This window comes from Muscardinus avellanarius (genome assembly GCF_963383645.1).
Source record: "Muscardinus avellanarius genome assembly, chromosome: 2".
Lineage (NCBI taxonomy): Eukaryota > Metazoa > Chordata > Mammalia > Rodentia > Gliridae > Muscardinus > Muscardinus avellanarius.
The window spans coordinates 172764183-172784774 of NC_137787.1; the positions used below are offsets into that span (position 1 = coordinate 172764183).

Consider the following 20592-nt stretch of genomic DNA (forward strand, 5'->3'; position numbering starts at 1 on the left):
CGAAAGATGGATGAGACCCAAGAGTGCTTCCCTCCTTTCTCCTTAGCACTTGAGGACATAATGAGAAGGTGAATACTGATAAGTCAGGAGGACAGCGCCGTATCAGAAATCCATCCTTGCCAAACATTGATCTGGGACTTTTAGCTTCCAGAACTGTGAGAATAAAATGTTTAAGTCACCCTGTATATGGTACTCTGTTATAGCAGCCTAAGCCAACTAACACACTTTCCTAATTTCTTCCATCTTTATAGTGTCTTTAAGTTTTTATTATTTATTTATTTATTTATTTATTTATTTATTTATTTATTTTTGTGGTACTGGGGATGGAACCCCATGGGTTTTCTACCTTTGGGCTATACTCCCAGACTTATTTTATACTTTAGGTGGAAACAGGGTCTCACTAAATTGCTGAGAACCTCACTAAGTAGCTGAAGCTGGCTTTGAACCAGCATGATCCTCCTGTCTCAGCCTTCCAAGTACTGTAATTACAAGCATGCATCACCATGCCTGGTTCTATAGCGTCTAAGTTTTAAAGCTCTTCAATATGATTTGTGGAAGATATCTGTTTAACTCGTAGGATACACTAGAGACTAAGGCCACATGTATAAAAAAGTATTCCTTTACACTGAACAAGTAGGAAAGAGAAAAATGATTGTTCAAGGGACTTCCTAAATTGAGGGAATAAAATGGAATGAGTGATTTAAATTTTGCTTTTACTCTTAAATTTTTGAAATTTCATATTATTTTCTATACAAACAGTAATTCTCATATGAGCCACATCTTATATTTTCAGATGTGGTCAGCTTCTCTCTGAATCCCACTAGGGTTTGGTGATGTAAACAAGACTATAAATCAAATGTAATGCATTTAATACCTCAATGCATTGCAAATGATCTTGAACAGGGGTCAGTTCAAATCATTTCTCAAGTGAAACTGTTCCCTTCCCACGAAGGGAAGAAATGGGAGCTAAAGATAGGAAATCCTAAAATTATATTGGATCTAGACTAGATGTGTGTCGTTGTATGAGCATAGACAGAGGCCAGGTTTCCTCCAGTGAGATTCTTCAGTTATTTATCTGGTTGAAGGCATGGATATTTAAAAACACACATCCTTGTGGGTGGCATTAAATTTGAAATCTGGTGGGCAACTTTTCAAGAAATAAGAGCTATAAACAAAATAGCTTCAGTTCCATTCAGCATGTGGGGAATGGCTAATGGACAAGCATTACTATGACTGGCAAGGCGAGCTGCCAATAAGTGATAGCAGCACAGATTCAAACCACCACAAACAGCAACACTTCCCAAGCTTATTTCACTAATTTGTCAAAGTAGGACATTACCTGAAGTAAAGGAAAAATAGGTTGGTGAGCACAGAGAATGGAATCATTTAAAAGTAAAAGCTATGCTTCTTTCTCTGTCAGTAATCTCTGTGTATTTATAGTTTACTTCTACTATTTTCTGATACCACATTAGACTCTACTGAGGGCAACTTTTTCTTATTTTCAAATAGCAAGCAAAGAGTTATTGCTGGTAGGATAAATTTCCAATGTTTGCTTATTCCTGCCTTGTTTTTTTCAGTAGAAATAATGTCTAAAAGTTAAATGAGAAGATAGGGTGAAGTTCGAATATGCTGTCCCTCAGAGACCTTGGGGACCAAATTGTCTTCTCACTTGTCATTAAAGCGCTATCTGATATCTCTTCTCTACCGTCAATTCTTAACTCCTAACTCTTACAACTTTAAGCAGACTGCTGAATCAGTCAATACTTGCAGTCATGTATTTTCTAGAATGGAATGAAAACTACTCCATCGCAAAGAATAAATTCACTTCTTAGCTTCAAATCAGTCCAATTTTTTAAAAAAATGCCCTCAATTCTATTTCACATAGATTTTTTTCATGTAATGGTTAAGAATACATACTCTGGGGTTGGGCCACCTGAGTTCAAATGGTATTTCTACTACTTACTAGCTGTGCAGATTTAGATTAATTAATTTCTCTATGCTTCCATTCTCTCATCTGTAAATAGAGAATAATAAGAGCTCTACATAACATACATCCTGTTGTACCTGGCAAAGATAATATACTATGCAAATAACTATTACTAGGATTGTGAAACAATCTGAAAGAAAACAGCTAAAGTGCATTATTTTTACCTCACTATTTGTCAGTAGTATTGAAGTCACATGTAAATCCAAGGGAAAACTTATTCATAAAGCAATTCTATTTTTTTGTTGTGGTTAGTTTGTAGTGGTACTGAGGATCAAACAAGCCTTGTGCATTGCTAGTCAAGCACTCTACCACTAAGCTACAACCCCAGCCCAGCAATCCTCTTATTAATCAGATAAAGAAAAAGGATCAGAATAAAATCCTTTCTTTAAAATTAGCCTTTATCAAGATTTTACTAATAAAGTATGCTCTTGATTTTTGAAGGCAACACATTCTATGTGCTTAATTAAGAGAGTCAAATGAAAACTATGCAGTGCCACACAGCCTAGTCTAAGAAACATTATTTGAAATATTGCTCTGTGAATAAAATACATACTTCTGGGGTGACCTGTTATCAACTTCAGCCTTCAGTCGCAAATTCTCCCTCAATAGGCCACCATTTTCCAATTTCAATTTTTTATTTGCCTAAAACAGAGATGAAAATAATTAAACACAAGCTAAAACAAAAGTGCCTTATAAAAATTACGACATGAACCATCTGTAATTTTTAGAGCAACAATATCAGAAAAGTGATTACTAAAACATGGCCTTCAGAAATTTAAAATCACCCTGGGAATAACATGTGAACTGTGAACATAACCAAGCATTTTTAATCCATATTCCCCAAGCACTTTGCACATCTCCTACCCAGGGAAATAAACACAGTTATGTTAGTTAGCTAGTTAAAAGTCATTAAGGGACTATACTAATGGCAGTTTAAAAAAGTTACATAGCTGTATGCTCTAAGCAAGGTAACAATACCACATGCAAGTATTTATAAATTAAAAATGAAGAGTTAATTTTTGAGCCATGAGACTGATTACTTGATTGTTACTTAAGAATAGTTTTCTAATGATCAATTGAATATGATTAAACTACTTCTTTTCTTTCTTTCAAAAAGTTTGCCCAGCCAGGCGTGGTGGCGCACACTTATAATCCCTGCACTTGGGAGGCTGAGACAGGAGGATCACATAGGTTCGAAGCCAGCCTCAGCTACTTAGTGAGGCTCTTAGCAACTTATCGAGACCCTATTTTCAAATAAAGTTTATAAAATAGGCCTGGAAAAATAGCCCGGAGGTAGAAAAGCCCCTGGGTTGAACCCTCAGTACAACAAAAAGAAAAAAAGAAAAAAGATTCCCCAATTCTCTAGAGTCCTTAAAATTGGGCCAGTATTTTCTAATAAATACAATGCATTCTTCCTATATGTATGCATTCATCGATTTGTCACTGGGGACTGAACCCAGGGGCATTCTACCTCAGAGCTACACCCTTAGCTCTTTTTATATTAAAACAAGATCTCAGCAGGTTGCAGAGGGTCTTGCTAAATTGCTGAGGCTGGCCTTGAACCTTTGATCCTTCTGTCTCAACTTCCCAAGTGCAGGGATTATAGGTATGTCCCTGTAATTTCTTCACAAGCAATTTTTCTTTTTTTAACCAAGGGAAAATGTGGGCATGGCAGTGTAGGCTTATAATCCCAGTACTAATGGGGTGAGACAGGAGGACTGCAGGTTCAAGAATAGACTCAGCCATTTAGCAAGACCCTTAGCAATACAGCAAAAACCTGTTTTCAAATAAAAACTACAAAAGCTAGGGAATATAGCTTGAAGGTGGAACACCACTGGGTTCAATCCCCAGTACCAAAACAAATCTCCCAAGAATGTTTTTTATTCTTGAGTTGCTTAATACCTAAAATTATCTAACAGGACACTAAATATTGGAAAAATATAAAGGTACAATATTGATTATGGGAAGCTAGAAAAACAATGCTACTAAATTTTAGAATCTTCTTAAAAGGTACTTCCTTCAAATTCCCTAGTCATTGCATTAATGTATTCCAAACAAAAATAACTTTCTAGACTAGCAGCCAAATTCACTCACCTGGCAAGGGAAATTCTTTGACTAGAACATTTACACTCAAAGTTAATGGTTCACAAGAACTACTGTCAAAAATAAAAACAAAATTAAGAAAGTTTAAAACAAGAAGCCTTAAAAATGTACTTAAAAAATTTGGCAATGCTTTTCACTAATTTGGTCTGTAACTTCTGACCACATTATTTACCCACCTACATTCAAATACACATTTGAATGTCATAAGACAAGAAGGACAGAGGATAGATATTTTGGGGGGCATAGAGCCCAATACCCTCACTTAGACTAATCCAGGTTTCTTTGGGGGCTCTGAGCACCTGTTCATTTCTATGGGTGCACACTAACCAGGACTATGGAGGGTTAATTCTTTAAGTGACTGATAAACACCATTACTGCCCCTCTAAAGATATAAGGCAAGGCACTTACTTCCTCATACAGACAGAAAATGAATTAAGCTTTCAAGCACAGCATAAGGGGAGGCACTTAGTGAATGCTTTCTCACGATGACTTCGAGCTTAAATTAGAAACGCATCTGATTTCCTTTCCCCATAACCCTCTCCCCATACTGTATCACCATCAGTGTTTCAAGGTCTCTCAGCATACCTGTGGCCCTTAATATTTCTCATTATGGGATGACTAGGTCCTCAGCTATCACAAGTACTATCAAATTCAGGAGAGTAGGAGTAAAGGTTAGAAAGAGTAGCACTCTGCCTACTTGTTGTATCTAAAAGAGTAATGAAGACTTCACCTAACTCTTTTGCATTGTTAACACACACTGGGAGTGACACCAGCCTGTGGGTTCAAGGCTTACCTAGTCCAGGAAATATGAGAAAAAAAGTTCATTTTGCTCATGCCAAGTAGTACTTTATTTTGAATATTTTATATTCCTCTATGTGATTTACATTAATTATTTTGTACTTCACATCTGAGTATTGTCTCTACAGTCCATGTATTCTTATTCATTTTGTTCTGCTGTTTGGCATATTGCTTAACACCATCACTAGGCATCCAGAATGGGTTTATTAAATATCCGAAGTAATTGTGGAATCTAAGGACAGCTGTGGTTATTGAATTTAACACATGACCATTAAAAGAGCAGAGAAAAACTGTGATTCATATATATTTAAAATATATATTCTCTATACTATCCTTATGAGCCCAGAGTAGTTTTCACACAGAGTTTCATGTTCTAAGAGGCATTTATTGCAAAAGTTTAATAACTATGAAGAAAACTATTCTGAGTTCACTAATGGCCCAAGAGGAGCATGGAAGTTTAAAGCTTGGTTCCAGTGCAGTAGAGCTCAAAGGTGGGCGCGACTAGAAGAGGTCTGGCCACCAATGAGTTGAACTCAGCTTTCCTCTGCCATGCTGTGCTGCCACAGTATCTGCCTTGGAATCTGCCAACCCTGGACTGCACCTCTGAAACAAAGCCAAATAAACCTTTCCTCCTCCACCTTGTTTATGGTGGGTATTCTGGTCACAGGAATAAAAAGGCAGACTAAATAGTCACCTGCACACAAAGAAGACATCCATTTCCACACACTGCAACAAACTAGGTGTGTCATCTGTAGTTGGGTTTTTCTCTGAAAGGACTAAGTTTTCTTCTTCTTCCCATTTCTATCTTTTCTGAGCTCAAACAACATTTATATTGTATATGAAAGATGGCATACACGAAGTTGTAGATGCTTCTCTGCTACTTTAACCTCACCAAGAATATAAGGGCCAATATATTACACTGGTTACTTCTTTAAAATATTATATGGAGCCCATTAATGGCTTAAGGGGGCAGGATTTAGTAATTCAGCACAAGAATCCTGTCTTAAGGGAATGCAGATGAGTTGAATGGGTGACTGTAGGCCATTTCCACCCACCAAAACCAGACTCCATGCCAAAAATCCTTAAGTCAAGCTAAAGGCTGGTCTTTGGTCAAGAAAGCACTAAAGCACCTATTACCAATAATATGAACGAAATGGATCTTACCTCCCTTCCTAGACTGAAAAATCCTAAAGTTTGCCCTTTAGACCTATGCTATACTTATCTTGCTGGAGAGATGGAAGAATGACTGGGGGCTGGGGGAAACCAGCATCATATACTACAATATTCTTCTGCATGTGGTAGTCTAAAGCAGCTACTCTCTTAGAATTAGTCATTATGTCTATTTACAATCTTAAAAAATCAGAGAACTGTAATGCTAGAAAGAGATGGTCAAAACCTTTCCTTTTATAGGGTGGGAAATGGTATGTGTTTGTTTTTATGTGCATATGGCAGTCACTGACATAGCATTAAAAAAAAAAAAAGCAAACCACAAAGAGGGGGTAATAGAAATACATCCTTAAAATTGATGTTACTCTTCTAGAAGATGCAGTTTCACATAGAAGTGCTATAGTCTCCAATTATGGTCACAAATGGAACCACCTGATATTTCTTGGCAGCTAATGATATTTAATGAGAAAAAGTTTTCCTACTGCACATAAATGCTCATCCAGGGATTTTGTTTTCTCACAAATCACCCAATGAGTCAAGGTAATACAGCAATTTATACTTCTCAAGGTGTTTAAAATATAATCGCATTTTAAAAACAACCATAAAAGAATTTTCAAAAACCACAACTCACCTCTTTTAACTTATCCACATCATCTTTTACTTTTTCATAGATTTCATTAGCTGTTCTGAGTTTTTTCTTCCATTCTGCTACAGTTTCTGGGTCAATTTTACTTGGAATATCTGCAACTGTATGTTTGTCTTCATTTTGGTTGCCCTGCATCAAGGGTAAAGGATCCAGAATAGTCTTGATCTGTGACTCCAAGCTGAGATTTTTACTTTTAAGCTCCTCTACCTCTTTCTGCAAACAATCTATTTCATCCTGAAAAAGTATCACATAGTCATTAATAAAGACACATACATATACTAAACCAAATCCAATTTTAGAATTTTATACTTAAATTTCTGTAGCTACATAGATTCTTAGCATATCATAATAGCATTGTAAGGAAAAAGTTCCAAGCAGTTGAAAGTCTAAAGATATACCCTGATTTTAATAAATATTGACATTTATGCTACTTGCATTTTTAATTCAATGAAAGTTGCAGTTTTGGCTCATATTTAATTGCTTTACTGAAGCTAATTAAAAATACAGCGCTGATCAAGGTGATTGAATAGTTTTGTTTGATATTTACACTTTGGCTTCTGTATTTGCAGAAAGAGTGAAGTCATATATCCTCGCTCTTTTCATTTCAGAATAATACCTGTAACTAACTTTAACCTTTCTGGATTCTGGTTCTTCAATTACTACTATGATTACTGCCAAGTATTAGTTTTCCCACTCTAGAACTACTTGTTTTCTTAACTGCAATCGCTGAACACTGGAGTTAGAACTCTTATTCGTGATGTCACTTATTCACCTATAAAAGATATGTCACCTTAAACTAATGTTAAAAATTCTCTCAGGAAATAAACTCCAGTAAGCTCCATATAGCCACTGCAATAGTTTGAATGTCCCCTCCCAACTCTTGTTCAAATTTAATTGCCATTGTTACAGTATTAAAAGGTGGGACTGTGAAAAGATGATTAGGCTACAAAGAATAATAGAATAATACTATTATTGTAGGAGTGAGTAGTTATCGAGGGAGAAGGTCCCTGATAAAAAGGATAAATTCAAGCACCTTTCCCTCTTGCCACTTCTATTTCCCACCATGAGATGATCCCGTATCAAGGCCCTAACCAGATGCTGGTGCCATCTCCTGGACTTCCCAGCCTCCGAGCCACAAGCCAAATACATCTGTGCTCACCGTTAAGTGACTCAGTCTTTGGTATTCTGTTATAGCAGGAGAAACAGACTAAGACAACCAGTGATCCAGTAATCTTTCTTTGTTTTTTTAACTGTATGTGCTTTAATTGGCGCATTATAGTCTTACATTATAATGTAAATCACACTAACAATGACATACATGCATACAGCACTTTGTCCCTGACCCCCGGCTTTTCCATTTCCATCCCTCCCAATACAGAGTACTGAGACTGACATTGGTATATTCACATGTATACACATAGGAATGATAGTATTTCTATTAATGAACTTCATTCTCCTCCTCCTCTATCTTTAGATCTCCTCCCTGGATCCAATGAGGTCCCTCCTCCATTATCTGGAGTCCTTCTTGTATCCCAATTACTCCCTATCCTGTACATATCAGAGAAAACATACGACCCTTCACTTTCTTTAACTGGCTAATCTCACTTAATATAATGTTCTCCAAGTCTTTCCATCTTCTTGCAAAGGAAAAATTCTGTTCTTCTTTATTACTAAGTAGAATTCCATTATGTGTATTTCCCATAACTTTTTAATCCAGTCATCTGTTGATGGACACCTAGGTTGGTTCCATCATTTGGTTATTATGAATTGTCTGCTATGAACATGGGGACGCATATATTACTATAGTTCTCTGATTTCAACCTCTTTGGGAAGATACCCAGGAGTGATATAGCCAGATCATATGGTAGATACATTCTCAATTTTCTAACAAATCTCCACACTGATTTCTACAGCAGCCGAACTAGTTTGCAATCCCAACAACAGTGTAGAAGAGTACCTATTTTCCTACATCCTCGCCAACATTTACTGTCATTTGATTTCTTGATGATTGCTATTCTGATTGATATTAGATGGAATCTCAGTATAGTTTTGATTTGCATCTCCTTGATTGCTAATGATATTGAACTTTTTTTTAATGATCTACTGGCCATTTGTATCTCTTCTTTTGGGAAGTATCTACTGAATTCAGTTGCCCATTTCTTGATTGGGTTATTTGTTTTTCTAGTGTAGTCTTTTTTTGTGTGTGTGGTACTGGGGTTCCTGGAAGCCCTTCTACCTCCAGACTACACTCCCAGACCTATTTTTTATATTTTTATTTGGAAACAGGGTCTCTTAAGTCAGCGTGGCTGGCTTCAAATCTGCGCGATCCTCCTGTCTCTATCACCCAAGCACAGGGATTACAAGCGTGTGCCACCACGCCCAGCTAGTGTAGTCTTTTAAGTTATTTGTATATTCTAGATATTAGTCCTCTATCAGAGGAGTAGCTGGTAAAGATCTTAACCAGTGATCTTTCAAATGGTTTATCTGATTAGTATCTAAGTATGACAAATATTAAATATGCAAGAATACACTTTAGAATTATCACAGTACTCTATTTTAAATTATAATGTATTTCAGGTTAAATAACATTATAAGATAAACTACTTTGTTAAAATCAGTATGTTAATGAATAAAGAAATACAAATATAGGTATTTTTATATTAATATATGTGAAAAACACATATATGGAGACAGATGTACTATCAGTGTACCAAATAAGAGGTTAATAATATGACCCCCTTAGTCAACTTTTTAAAATGGTAACTTAACGCCTGCTATTCAAACGCCTACTATTAATATCTATATTTATAAGTATTCAGTTAGTAATACATTTATTTGGAAAAATACCATTATTGTGGCAAATCAACCTGCTCATTCACCTTTAGACAGGAATTAGAAAATAGCAAGTTTCATACTAAAACTTGGGACTAATAGTTGACATAAGGTATTTTTAACTTTACCAGAATTGGTGAGGCTTATAATCATCAGTGAACTTATAGGCAGAAACAAATAATAACTGAGGAGACAGCTGACTTTCACAAGAGGGTTTCTTTTTCTTCTAATTTCTTAAGGGAGCAAATACAAAATGCCATGTCTATGGAGGTATGAATTTTAAAGTAAAGAATAAAAATGGAGATGCTTTCATCCATTCCTTTGCCATGGAATCTTACTTTTCCTTTCCTTGGTACTTAAATTAAACAAAACCAAAACCAAAACCAAATACCTTTCCTCTAAAATAGAAAAGAAAAAGAATCTGTCAAATAATGTAGTTTTTAACTGGCATTCAAAGGAAGATTTCATTGGATATTTGTTCTACGATATCTAGGCACTGAGGTAGTTCAACTTTACCTCAAATACACTGCTGACATAATTTTAAACTTTAGTATTTACCTCATACTCTTTATGAAGTAACTCAAGTCTCGTTTTCCGAAGGTGCTTCCTGACCGTGTGGCTTAGCATAGGTTCACTTTCACTTGTTCCTCCTATAGGAAAATAAATAAAAATCCTTTTTGTTGTTGTTCTAATATGGGCATAAGAAAAATGAACCCTTTTCTTAGTGTTTCACATAGTTTACCAGCTTAATATCTATTCTTTCCCTCTCATACATACTTGGGGCTGCCCTCTAAGCTTTTTCTCTATCCTAATCCTTAGAAAAAATAAGTATCAAATAATGACATAAAAAATTCTTTCAGGAAAATATCATATTGTGCTTACTTACCTACGTATCTTATTAAAGAAAATGTGGGAAAGGATTATATGTTATTCATGATCATATCTTGACTATTGCAAATATCAGAGCTAGACAACTATTAAAAAACCAATTATTATATTTATATTTAACCAAGACTATATAAAAATATAACCAAAGTATCCAAACATTCCTGGTTACTGGTAAAAACAACTGAAAAGATTAACGTGCATTTTTACCGATTGATTCTAACAATCTAGTCACAGCAAGCTATAAGTCACAGCATTAACTGAATGCTCTAACTTGATAGACAAACACTCAAGACAAATTCTTTCAGAAAGCTCTTCACTAATGCTAGTTACCTTCTTTGAATCATGATAACAAATCCCTTTTACAAATGTTCTTTTTTAGGACATTCTATCCAAATGCAAGGATGAAGAAATTATTTTACTTGAAGGAATCATAAAATATCATTGAGATATGAACAAATGAAGTCAATAGAAAGAAGGTAAGAAAAAACTGAGGGGAAAAAAACTTCACATTATTTTAATTATCAAAACTCATATTCTACAAGAAAAGCCCAGATCCTTGGTGAAGTTTGGAGAGGTTTAACCGTGTAGGATGCAAGATAGTAGAAAATTAGTCCTCTCCCAGACTTCAACCACGCACCAAGATAGAAATCTTGGAGCCAACTTTGATTCTTCCTTCAGGTCTTTTATTTCCAAGGTCCTACTAGTTCTTTTGCTCTTTAGTATTTATCTTCCTTCTCACTTCTATTGTAAAAATCTTATTCGAGTCAATTTTCCTTGGTATTATTACAAAGACTTAAGTTTTCTAAAAGGTGTTCTCTATGCATGACTAATTATAGATTCACTTTAATGTTTTCTAAAGCAAAAATAAATAAAAATGTTTTAATTTTTACAATCTAAAACAATAACATTTGTTGAGTAGAAAAAAAGCCCACTTAAAAGATACTTTACATGTTTCTTTTTCAATGACCTTTAAATTTGTTTTAACATCTTTGCACCTGCATTTGTATTACATTGATCTTTTAAAAATCCTTAATACAGACTCCTATTCTCCTTCACGTTAAAGCCTCATATCTGACCTACCCATATTCTGTCTCTATCCTGTAGTCCAACCCATACATCAAAACCCAAGTAGCAGTACTAAGACCGCTCAGACCACATTACTCCCATGTTCAATATCATCATGCCCCTTCTGTTTTTCCTTCCATTTGAACAAGTTGCTGATTTGGCTGTCATCCAAACTAGAATACTGATCATTTCCAAAAAATCTTTCACTGCATATCTCATCGTATAAAATGTCCACTTTAATCTTTACTGGTTGAAATTTCACACATTCTTAAACACCCAGCTTAAAGACTACCTTCTCCTGAAATCTTTCTCAATGGTTCTAGCTTTCCTGCCTAAACTCTGTGGGCTTTTGCTCCCCCCCCCTTTTTTTTTTGCTTACCATCTGCTGCTTTAAACCACTGATATTTTGGTCCACATGCGTAGTTTCTACTGGAATGTGAGTTCCATGTGCTTTTGTACCTCGTTGCTCTATACATACATTATTCAAATTACTAGTCATCCAATATGATGTTGCCCAAATACCATCACTGAATACTATTATCAGTTTTCCCCAAAATATAAAATATAATATAGACTATATTCTTGGAAATTGCTCCAAATCTATTCTGTGTATATAAAGTATGCCCTTACCGATAATTTCCTTGCAAGGATTTTCAGGAGTGATGGGGACTCTGCAAGCTGGACACTGGCTATTATTCTTCAACCACAAATCAATACAAACAGAACAAAACACATGGTTGTTGATGCATATGACAGGCTGACGTACCTTTGAAAAAAGAAACATTACTTTTAGTCCAAGGCAACAGTCATAACTAGATCCCCAATGGGTTAGTGTAGAGTAAGCAAATTGCTTCTGTAGTATAGGAGAGTAGGTGTTTACCATGGATGAGGGAATATCTAGGACTTAAAAATGCTGCTTCTCTTAACCACACTGGTTCTCATGTATGTACAGCAGAGATGCTAGCTGAGGTGGTCATGGGGACTGAAACTTTGACATATTGTGAAATGCTTTATCTATACTTAACCATATTCATCATTACTAAAGAAATTTTTTTTTTTGGTGGTACTGGGGGTGGAACCCAGAGGCTTTCTACCCCCGGGCTATACTCCCAGACCTATTTATACTTTATTTGGAAACAGGGTCTCACTAAGTTGCTGAGAGCCTCACTAAGTAGCTGAGGCTGGCTTCGAACCTGTGCGATCCTCCTGTCTCAGCCTCCCAAGCATGGGGATTATAAGCATGCGCCACCACGCCCGGCAAGAAAATGTTTTTTCCTTTAAGGCTGGGACATTTTCCCCTCAACTTATATTATTTAGAATTCTGGAATTCTATGGATTAGAAGATTCTTTAAAGATCATTTGCCCAATCATCCATCTAATACTTGAATCCCTTTCTCAATACACAATATTATAGAATAACAGTAACTATCCCTTAAATATTCATAGCTGCTATAGTTTGAATGTGATTTGTCCTTGCCAAAACTAATTTTGAGGCATAATTCTCCAATATCATGGATTGGAGTGGTGAGGGCTTTAAGTGAGGTGATTAGGAGTTAGAGCTTGCAAAAGTGATTAGTCCTCAGGAGAGCTGGTTGATATAAAATTGCAAGCCTCTCTCTGGTCTTTCGCTTCTTGTCTCTCTTTCCGTCTTTTCCTTCTTTCTCTCCCTCTCCTGTATATGCTGCCATCATATGGTATCATCTTCTATGCTGTTATACAAACCAGGGGCCCTCACTGGTGCCATGCTATTTAGACTTTCCAATCACCAGAACTGTGTGCCAAATAAACTTATTTTCTTTATACATTATCCAGCATTAGGTATTTGGTTATGCAACACAAGATTAACCAAGAGAATATCTTATTAGAAATTCCCTCAAACCAAAGAGTCATGAAAGCTAAAACAATCCAAAAGACATATGCCCCCCAAATATCAAGTGGTTTATACTCTAAATAACAATGGCGACAAAAAAGTTAATATATACAAAATATACAAATCCTGACTCTACTTACACAAGACAAATAACATCTACATTTATACAGTCATATTTTATGAAGGGCTTTCATATTTATATTTGTCTCCACGTAGGATAATTATACATTCAAAATAAAGAAGCCAATGTATGAAATGACATACTGCATGCTGGATTATAATTTTTTTAGGTACCAGAGATCGAAACCAGAGACATTCTACCTTGGAGCTTCAACCCCAGCCCTATTTTTTATTCTTTATTTTGAAACAAGGTCTCACTAAGTTCTGGAGGGCTTCATTAAATAGCTGAGGCTGGCTCAAAACCCAAGATCTTTCTGTCTCAGCCTCCCAAGTACTGGGATTACAAGTGTGCGTTACCCTGCCCGGATATACTGGACTGTTTTGACTACAGTTATTTTATCAGGAAAAAGAGAGAAAAGTAGACTTTATTCTTATAACAGACAGCAGAGTCTCAACCAATCACAGTAGTCAAACTTTTGTCTAACACAGTCTGTCATCCACATATGTCAAATTCCTCATTACACCATACCCATATATGGCAAATGCTGACTGTTACCAATTAGTTTTTTATGTCATTTCCATTTCTCTGGCCATGAATACACCCTAATCATGGAGTGGAGCAGGGAACTTTGAACCTTCTTAAACCCAGAATGTTGTTTCATTCTAGAACCTTTTTTTTTGCTCAAATAAAATAAACTTTGTAAATTTTAACCCATCTCAGATTATTCTTTCCTATTCTCATTCATTACTAAATCTCTGTGCCTACACTAGACATTAAGCTTGGTCATTAGTAGGTACTCAACAAAGGTTTGCTGAATGAATTAATCACTATCAAGATAATATTTAATATTATATTAGTTGGGGAACTTTACAGAAGAGAATGACTTAATACTTTTCAAATGGCATAAATAACAATAAAAACAAAACCAGCACAGAAACACTTAGGCTTTCACTTGAAGTACGTGATATTTCCACTACAGCATTCAAAGTACTTAATAGCCAATTTTAATGTTTTCCTTTTCTAATAATAATACCAGTGTAGAGCACTTTTGCACTAGGGACTTGACTAAAAGATCAAGGAAAGCAGAATTAGAGGGAGATGAAAAGACTGCTACCACAAACTACTTTCCTCCAAGAAAATGCTTGTGCTATTCTATGTCTGCCCTAGAATACTATGTGTATTCATTAATTTGAAAGGGGTTCCTAGCCTCCAAGAAATCACAGATGCATGGGTATTCCTAACAAGCTAGTAATCACAGTCCCCACTGCAAAGAAGTCTCTACTTTTAATCTGACTTTCCAATTGATACTACCTTGATTATTAACACTAATCTAAGAAAACTTTTTTTTTTTTGTGGTACTGGGGTTCCTGGAAGCCCTTCTACCTCCGGGCTACACTCCCAGACCTATTTTTACATTTTTATTTGGAAACAGGGTCTCCTAAGCCAGCGCGCGCGGCTAGCTTCGAACCTGCGCGATCCTCTTGTCTCTGCCTCCCAAGCACGGGGATTACAAGCGTGCACCACCACGCCCGGCCTAATCTAAGAAAACTTAACAGAGAAGATAACTGAGGGAAAGTCTTTCTTTTGGAAAATACTAATTCTAATTTATTCAGTTCAAATGGTTTGACAAGAGCCGGGCGTGGTGGTGCACACTTGTAATCCCTGCGCTTGGGAGGCAGAGACAGGAGGATCGCGCAGGTTCGAAGCCAGCCGTGCTGGCTTAAGAGACCCTGTTTCCAAATAAAAATGTAAAAAATAGGTCTGGGAGTGTAGCCCGGAGGTAAAAGGGCTTCCAGGAACCCCAGTACCACCAAAAAACAAAACCACAAAACAAAACAAAAACAAATGGTCTGACAAGATTCCTTTAAAAACAACAGAAAAATAAAACACCAGGAAGCAAACACCAGGAAGCACAGTGTCTCAAACTCTTTTTCTAAGGTACTTCCACCAGCAGCCAGGAACAAATGTGAGATACGTCCTGATCAGTCTCAAGCAGCAGGCACTATTTCTTTCTGCAGGTTCTGTTTCTTTCTTAAAAATTCCCCAAAGTCCAGATTATAATATGTTCATGCATGTTTTAATTTCATCTTTATGTCATGACATAAATACTTTCATATTTTTCTGCTGCCCTGGCCCCCTTCTAATATCCCTGCAAAATTCCTAGAAGCCCTTATGCCCCTAATTAAGAAGCTCAGTTTAATAGCAAAATTCCTAAGAAGTCAAAAGGGAAATGGGATCCAAAGCACAAAAGGAGATTTGGTCTGATACAAGAGTAGACTGAGGAAAAGCAGGGGTGTGAAAACAGTAAGGGGCTGAAGATCGGCTGATGGGAAAGATGAGGGAATTCATGTTTCAACTGTCAGTTACTTACATTTTTGTTATTAAATGTGAGGTAAGGTTATCAGGTGAAAATGAGAAGGTAGGATATAGATTTGAGAAAAAGACAACAAAGCAGTTATTTTGGAAAGTGAAAAAGTCAGTATATAAGGGACATGGAGCAGTACTGCTCTATATTGCTGAGTTCCTATTTGAGTTATTTGGTTCTGAATGTAATTTAACATAGATGTTTTTCTTACCAATATTCAGCTGTCCAGGTTCAGGCATGAAATAGGAAAGTAGTCTGGTTTACCTAAAGGTGCTGTTTTGTGAAGGGAAAAGGGAGAGAAAAGGGACTAATGATAATGTGACCCACCAGGACTTAAGGAGATAAGTGCTCAAGTGATAAAGATAATAGTGTAAAGTGAGAAAGGATGGGCCTCTCCACCAGGCGATGCTTGTAATCCCCGCGCTTGGGAGGCTGAGACAGGAGGATCACGCAGGTTCGAAGCCAGCCTCAGCTACTTGGTGAGGCTCTCAGCAACTTAGTCAGACCCTGTTTCCAAATAAATTATAAAATAGGGCTGGGGGTGTAGCCCGGAGGTAGAAAAGCCCCTGGGCTCCACACCCCAGTACCCCCCCACACACAACAAAGGATAGGTCTCTCAATAAGGGACAGAATAGCGCTGAAAAGCAAGTACAGTGCAAACAGGATCAGAGAGTAAGATGCATCCAATGAAAATACTGGGAGTGGCACAACTGCTTTTGCTAACATTTTGTCCTGGGCCACTGTAGCTAATATGTTCTATGAATCCTCTTGATCTCATGTGTGTCATTAGTATCTGTTCTATGCTGACAACTCTTGAGTCTTGTTAACTTTACGTTAGTAAGAGGCAGAGCTTAGGCTTCAACAGAAAAACTGGACACAACTCTACTTCTACCATTTACTGAGCTGTATGATCTTTGGTATGCCCTTAAGTTACCAGGAGCATAAATTCCTGCCTCTGAAAATTAGGGATTAACCTTGTCCCATTTCAGTTAGGTATTATTTAAAATTAAATAATGGATGTTAGCACAAACACTTTACAAAGCAATCTCTCATACACACAAAGTAACAATAGTATTACTATATCCCAAGAGCCAGATTCATGAGGATCCTATAGCTTCCTACTACTATTACATGGCCCAAATCAAGCTAGCATCCTCCATACACTCATTCTTCTTCCTGACTCCTTTCTAAGTCAATGACCCCCTCTCTCTCTGTCTCTGTCTCTCTCTCAGTAGTACTGAGGATTTAATCCAGAGGCATTCTATCTGAGATATTTCCTTATTTTATTTTTTTTTTAAATTTTGAGATAGGGTCAAACTAAGCTGCAGAGAGCCTCGGAATTTGCTGAGGCTGGCCTTGAATCTGTGATCCTTCTGTCTGTCTTCCCAAGTATTCTGATTACAGGCTTTTGCCACTGACACCACACCCAGCATCACCATCTCCCTCTTTTTCTTTCTTTTTTTTTTTTTAATAAGCTAAATCCCCAGCCATATTTTTTATTCTTTAGAAACAGGGTCTGAGTTGCAAAGGGCCTCACTAGGTAGCTGAGGCTGGCCATGAACCACGATCCTCTGGTCTCAGCCTTCCAAATCCTGGGATTACAAGTGTGCGCCACCACACCTGGCTACCACCTCTTTGCCTAGGCTAAAACAAAGTTGTCTCACTTCTCTTACCTATCTTCACATTTATCTCGTCACTATATCGTATTATTATATCAAATATAAGAAGCCAGATTCACCAATATTTATGTACCACTAAGAGACAAGAACGAAAAACGTGGCCAATTATAACTGTAAGATGCAATTACTTGTAAAATGCACGTGCGCACGCGCGCGCGCACACACACACACACACACACACACACAATGGACAGTGGGGGTTCCCTATTTATAGAGTTCTTAGTTTGGTATAGCCTGCTGGCCTATCCATCCTCAACAAAATAAAATCCCTCCTACCTTTTAAAATGCAAATTAAATGCTAATTTCTCTGTAAAGCCTCTCTATTAACTATTAAAAACTTGGTCATCAGATTTTATTTCTTTTATCTGAAGATTTTTCAGTCCTAAGATAATAACCCAAACCCAAAACAACAAATGTACTTGGAGAGTCAAACTTAAAGTTGCTGTTCACTAATATTCATAGAATCCTAGACTTACCTAGTAGGAGTTATACATTGGTTTAGGACAGAGCTTCTCATCTTGGGCACTACCAACACTTTGTACTTAAGAATTTTTTGTTGTAAAGGGCTGTCCTGTGCATTGTAAAATACAGTTAGTAGCATCCCTGAACTTCACCAACAAGACACCAGTAGCACCCCCTGGGGACAATCAGAAATGGCTCTAGACATTGGCAGATGTCCAGGCCAAAGGCGGGTGGGTCCTAGTTCAACCCCTGAGGGCCAATGGATTAGGATATTCAGATGAATCTTCCAAACACGTTAATGGAAGTGGTAATATTAAATAAAATTTCAATGGTATAAACTGAGATTCAAAGAAATAATGACATAGGTTGGTAAAAGCAAGTGCCCTTTCAACTTCAAACAGTACTTTCTTCCCTGAGGCAGGGTTTATCAGGAATAATCTGGGAATAAGAAATAGAGAACATATATCTAAAAAGACAAGAGCCTGGGCACTGATGGAGGTGATGGGGGTGAAGAAACTATGGACCGGCTTTACCAACAAGTCTGGAAATCACACTTAACATGAACTCCTCTGCCCCTCTGGCAACCTTGCTAGAGACAAGAGCCAACTCTGCCTCCGGAAAGAATGTTATTCTTTTTTGTACCCTGTCAAAAAAAATTTTTCCCCAGGAATAAGGCTGTGGAACAAAAATAATTGTAGTAGGGGCCCCACTACTTCAACCTTGAGAATTTGGAAACTTTTCAAAATAAGTTAATGTATTGCTCTTGCTATATTTTAAGAAATTTCTGGCTCTGGGCCAGAATTTATAATCTAGAACTTTAAAAATATGAACTAAGTCACTTAATAAGTCACCTATTGGTTTGGGACCCTATTCCTGCCTACCTTCTTTCCTCTTCTACATTCATCAAAAACAAAAATGCTTTATATATAAACTGGAATCCATTTATAAAGTAAATATGTTAGTTATTATATGTTATTTTTTTTCTAAGTATGTAAAAATTGTTAAGTGACTATATTCTTCAAAATTAATTTGGAAGAGAGAGAAAAATGCAGAACTTGTACTCCATATGGCAAATTATTTGTGACAATAACATATCAGGCTCATCAACCCGCTCTTGGGACCTGTGAGTTAATCAGGACTCAAACTCGGGCTCAAGTACTGAGGTAGATGAGTTGCTACCAGTCAACTCAACCCCACCCCCCACCATGAACACTGACTGATGAATTTTTTCAGTCCAAAGTGAGGACTTAAGCTTTTTCCCTACTCCTGTCTTTTCAGGATTTAAGTCAACAATATGGGTAAAAAGCAAAGCAGGCAGTCCTTCCAGAAAAAAGGAATAATTCTGATATTATTTCTAACAAAAAAAAGTCCATGTGATTATTGGACATTTTGAGAGGAAGGCAACCCTACCCTATAAGAAAGTTTTTGTTTCATTTCTTGTTGTTTCAGCCAAAAGGCTTCCCCTAATATTTAGCAGAAATCTTAGTACTATGGAGGTACATAAAACTGAATTCCTGAACCAGGTGTAGTGGCACACACTTGTAATTCCAGTACTTGGGAGGCTGAGACAGGAGGATCATGTAGGTTCAAAGCCAGCCTCAGCTACTTGGTGAGACTTTCAGTAACTTAGTGAGACCCTGTTTCCAAATATAAAAATAGGTCTGAGAGTGTAGCCTGGAGGTAGAAAGCCCCTGGGTTCCATTCCCAATACCACGCAAAATAAACTTAATTCCTTTCCAAATGAAAAATACTTTTAATCATGTATCTGGTACCCCACAATATAGTATGTGTAGGAGGGTGAATAGCACAGCAGATTGGATTTGAAAGGGCAACAGTCATATGGAAACAGTTTAAACCCCTGTATGTCTATGGCAATTTCCAGAAGCACAGGCCTCACAAAGCAACTGGAAGAAATGGTTACTGAAAAAGGTTGGTTTCCTCAGTTTGAGAGCATGTGCCATTGCTTATAGTAAAGGCTAACAGTAAATGAATATCACTACGTGCCAGATTTTATGTTAAACATTGCATAGGATTCATTTAATCCTCTCCAAATCACAAGGATGGAAGTTGACACTATTACAATTCCATTTTACAGATAAGAAAACTGAGGCCTAGAAAGGTTACACAACTTCTATAAAGTCATCTAGTGTAAGTGCAGAACCTAGAACCCAAATAATCTGAAGGAGGAAATCAGGTCCTCAGTCACATCCTTCTGCCTTCCTAATAGAAAAAATGCCTGTTTACAAAATGTTAACCTTCAGGTCTTTATTATCTGGATTTTTACTTTAGAATAAAAGTAACAGAGGTGGGGAACCTAACACAAGTGTTGGCATGAATGACCTAGAGTGTTTCTGTGAGTAGTCTGCATACACTAAGGACAGATTTCCATCACCACAAACTAGCCTTAGTTTTCTTATTTAAAAAAAAAAAAAAACAAGAAAAACCAACCCTATTTATCTCATAGCATAGTGTGAGAAGTAATCAAAATACATTTTAGGCTGGGTAAATTAAAGAGGCAAAACTTTGTCTCTCTCTCTTTTTCTGTACTGGGAATGGAACCCAGGGGCTTTCTACCTCCAGGCTCTACTGCCAGGCCTATTCTTATATTT

General features: G+C 36.9%; 1 protein-coding gene across 1 annotated transcript in view; it reads right to left on the minus strand.

Annotated features, from left to right (window-relative positions):
- The window catches only part of OBI1 (ORC ubiquitin ligase 1), a gene marked incomplete at its 3' end in the record, with an annotated part of 35903 nt that overhangs the window by 13714 nt on the left and 1597 nt on the right, over positions 1–20592 (minus strand). Inside the window, exons 2-5 of the mRNA XM_080689850.1 lie at positions 12117–12252; positions 10092–10183; positions 6687–6935; positions 2541–2629 (exon numbers count right to left, since the gene is read on the minus strand). Of these exons, the coding sequence (XP_080545976.1) occupies positions 2541–2629; positions 6687–6935; positions 10092–10183; positions 12117–12252 (566 nt within the window). The remainder of the gene's footprint in view (positions 1–2540; positions 2630–6686; positions 6936–10091; positions 10184–12116; positions 12253–20592) is intronic.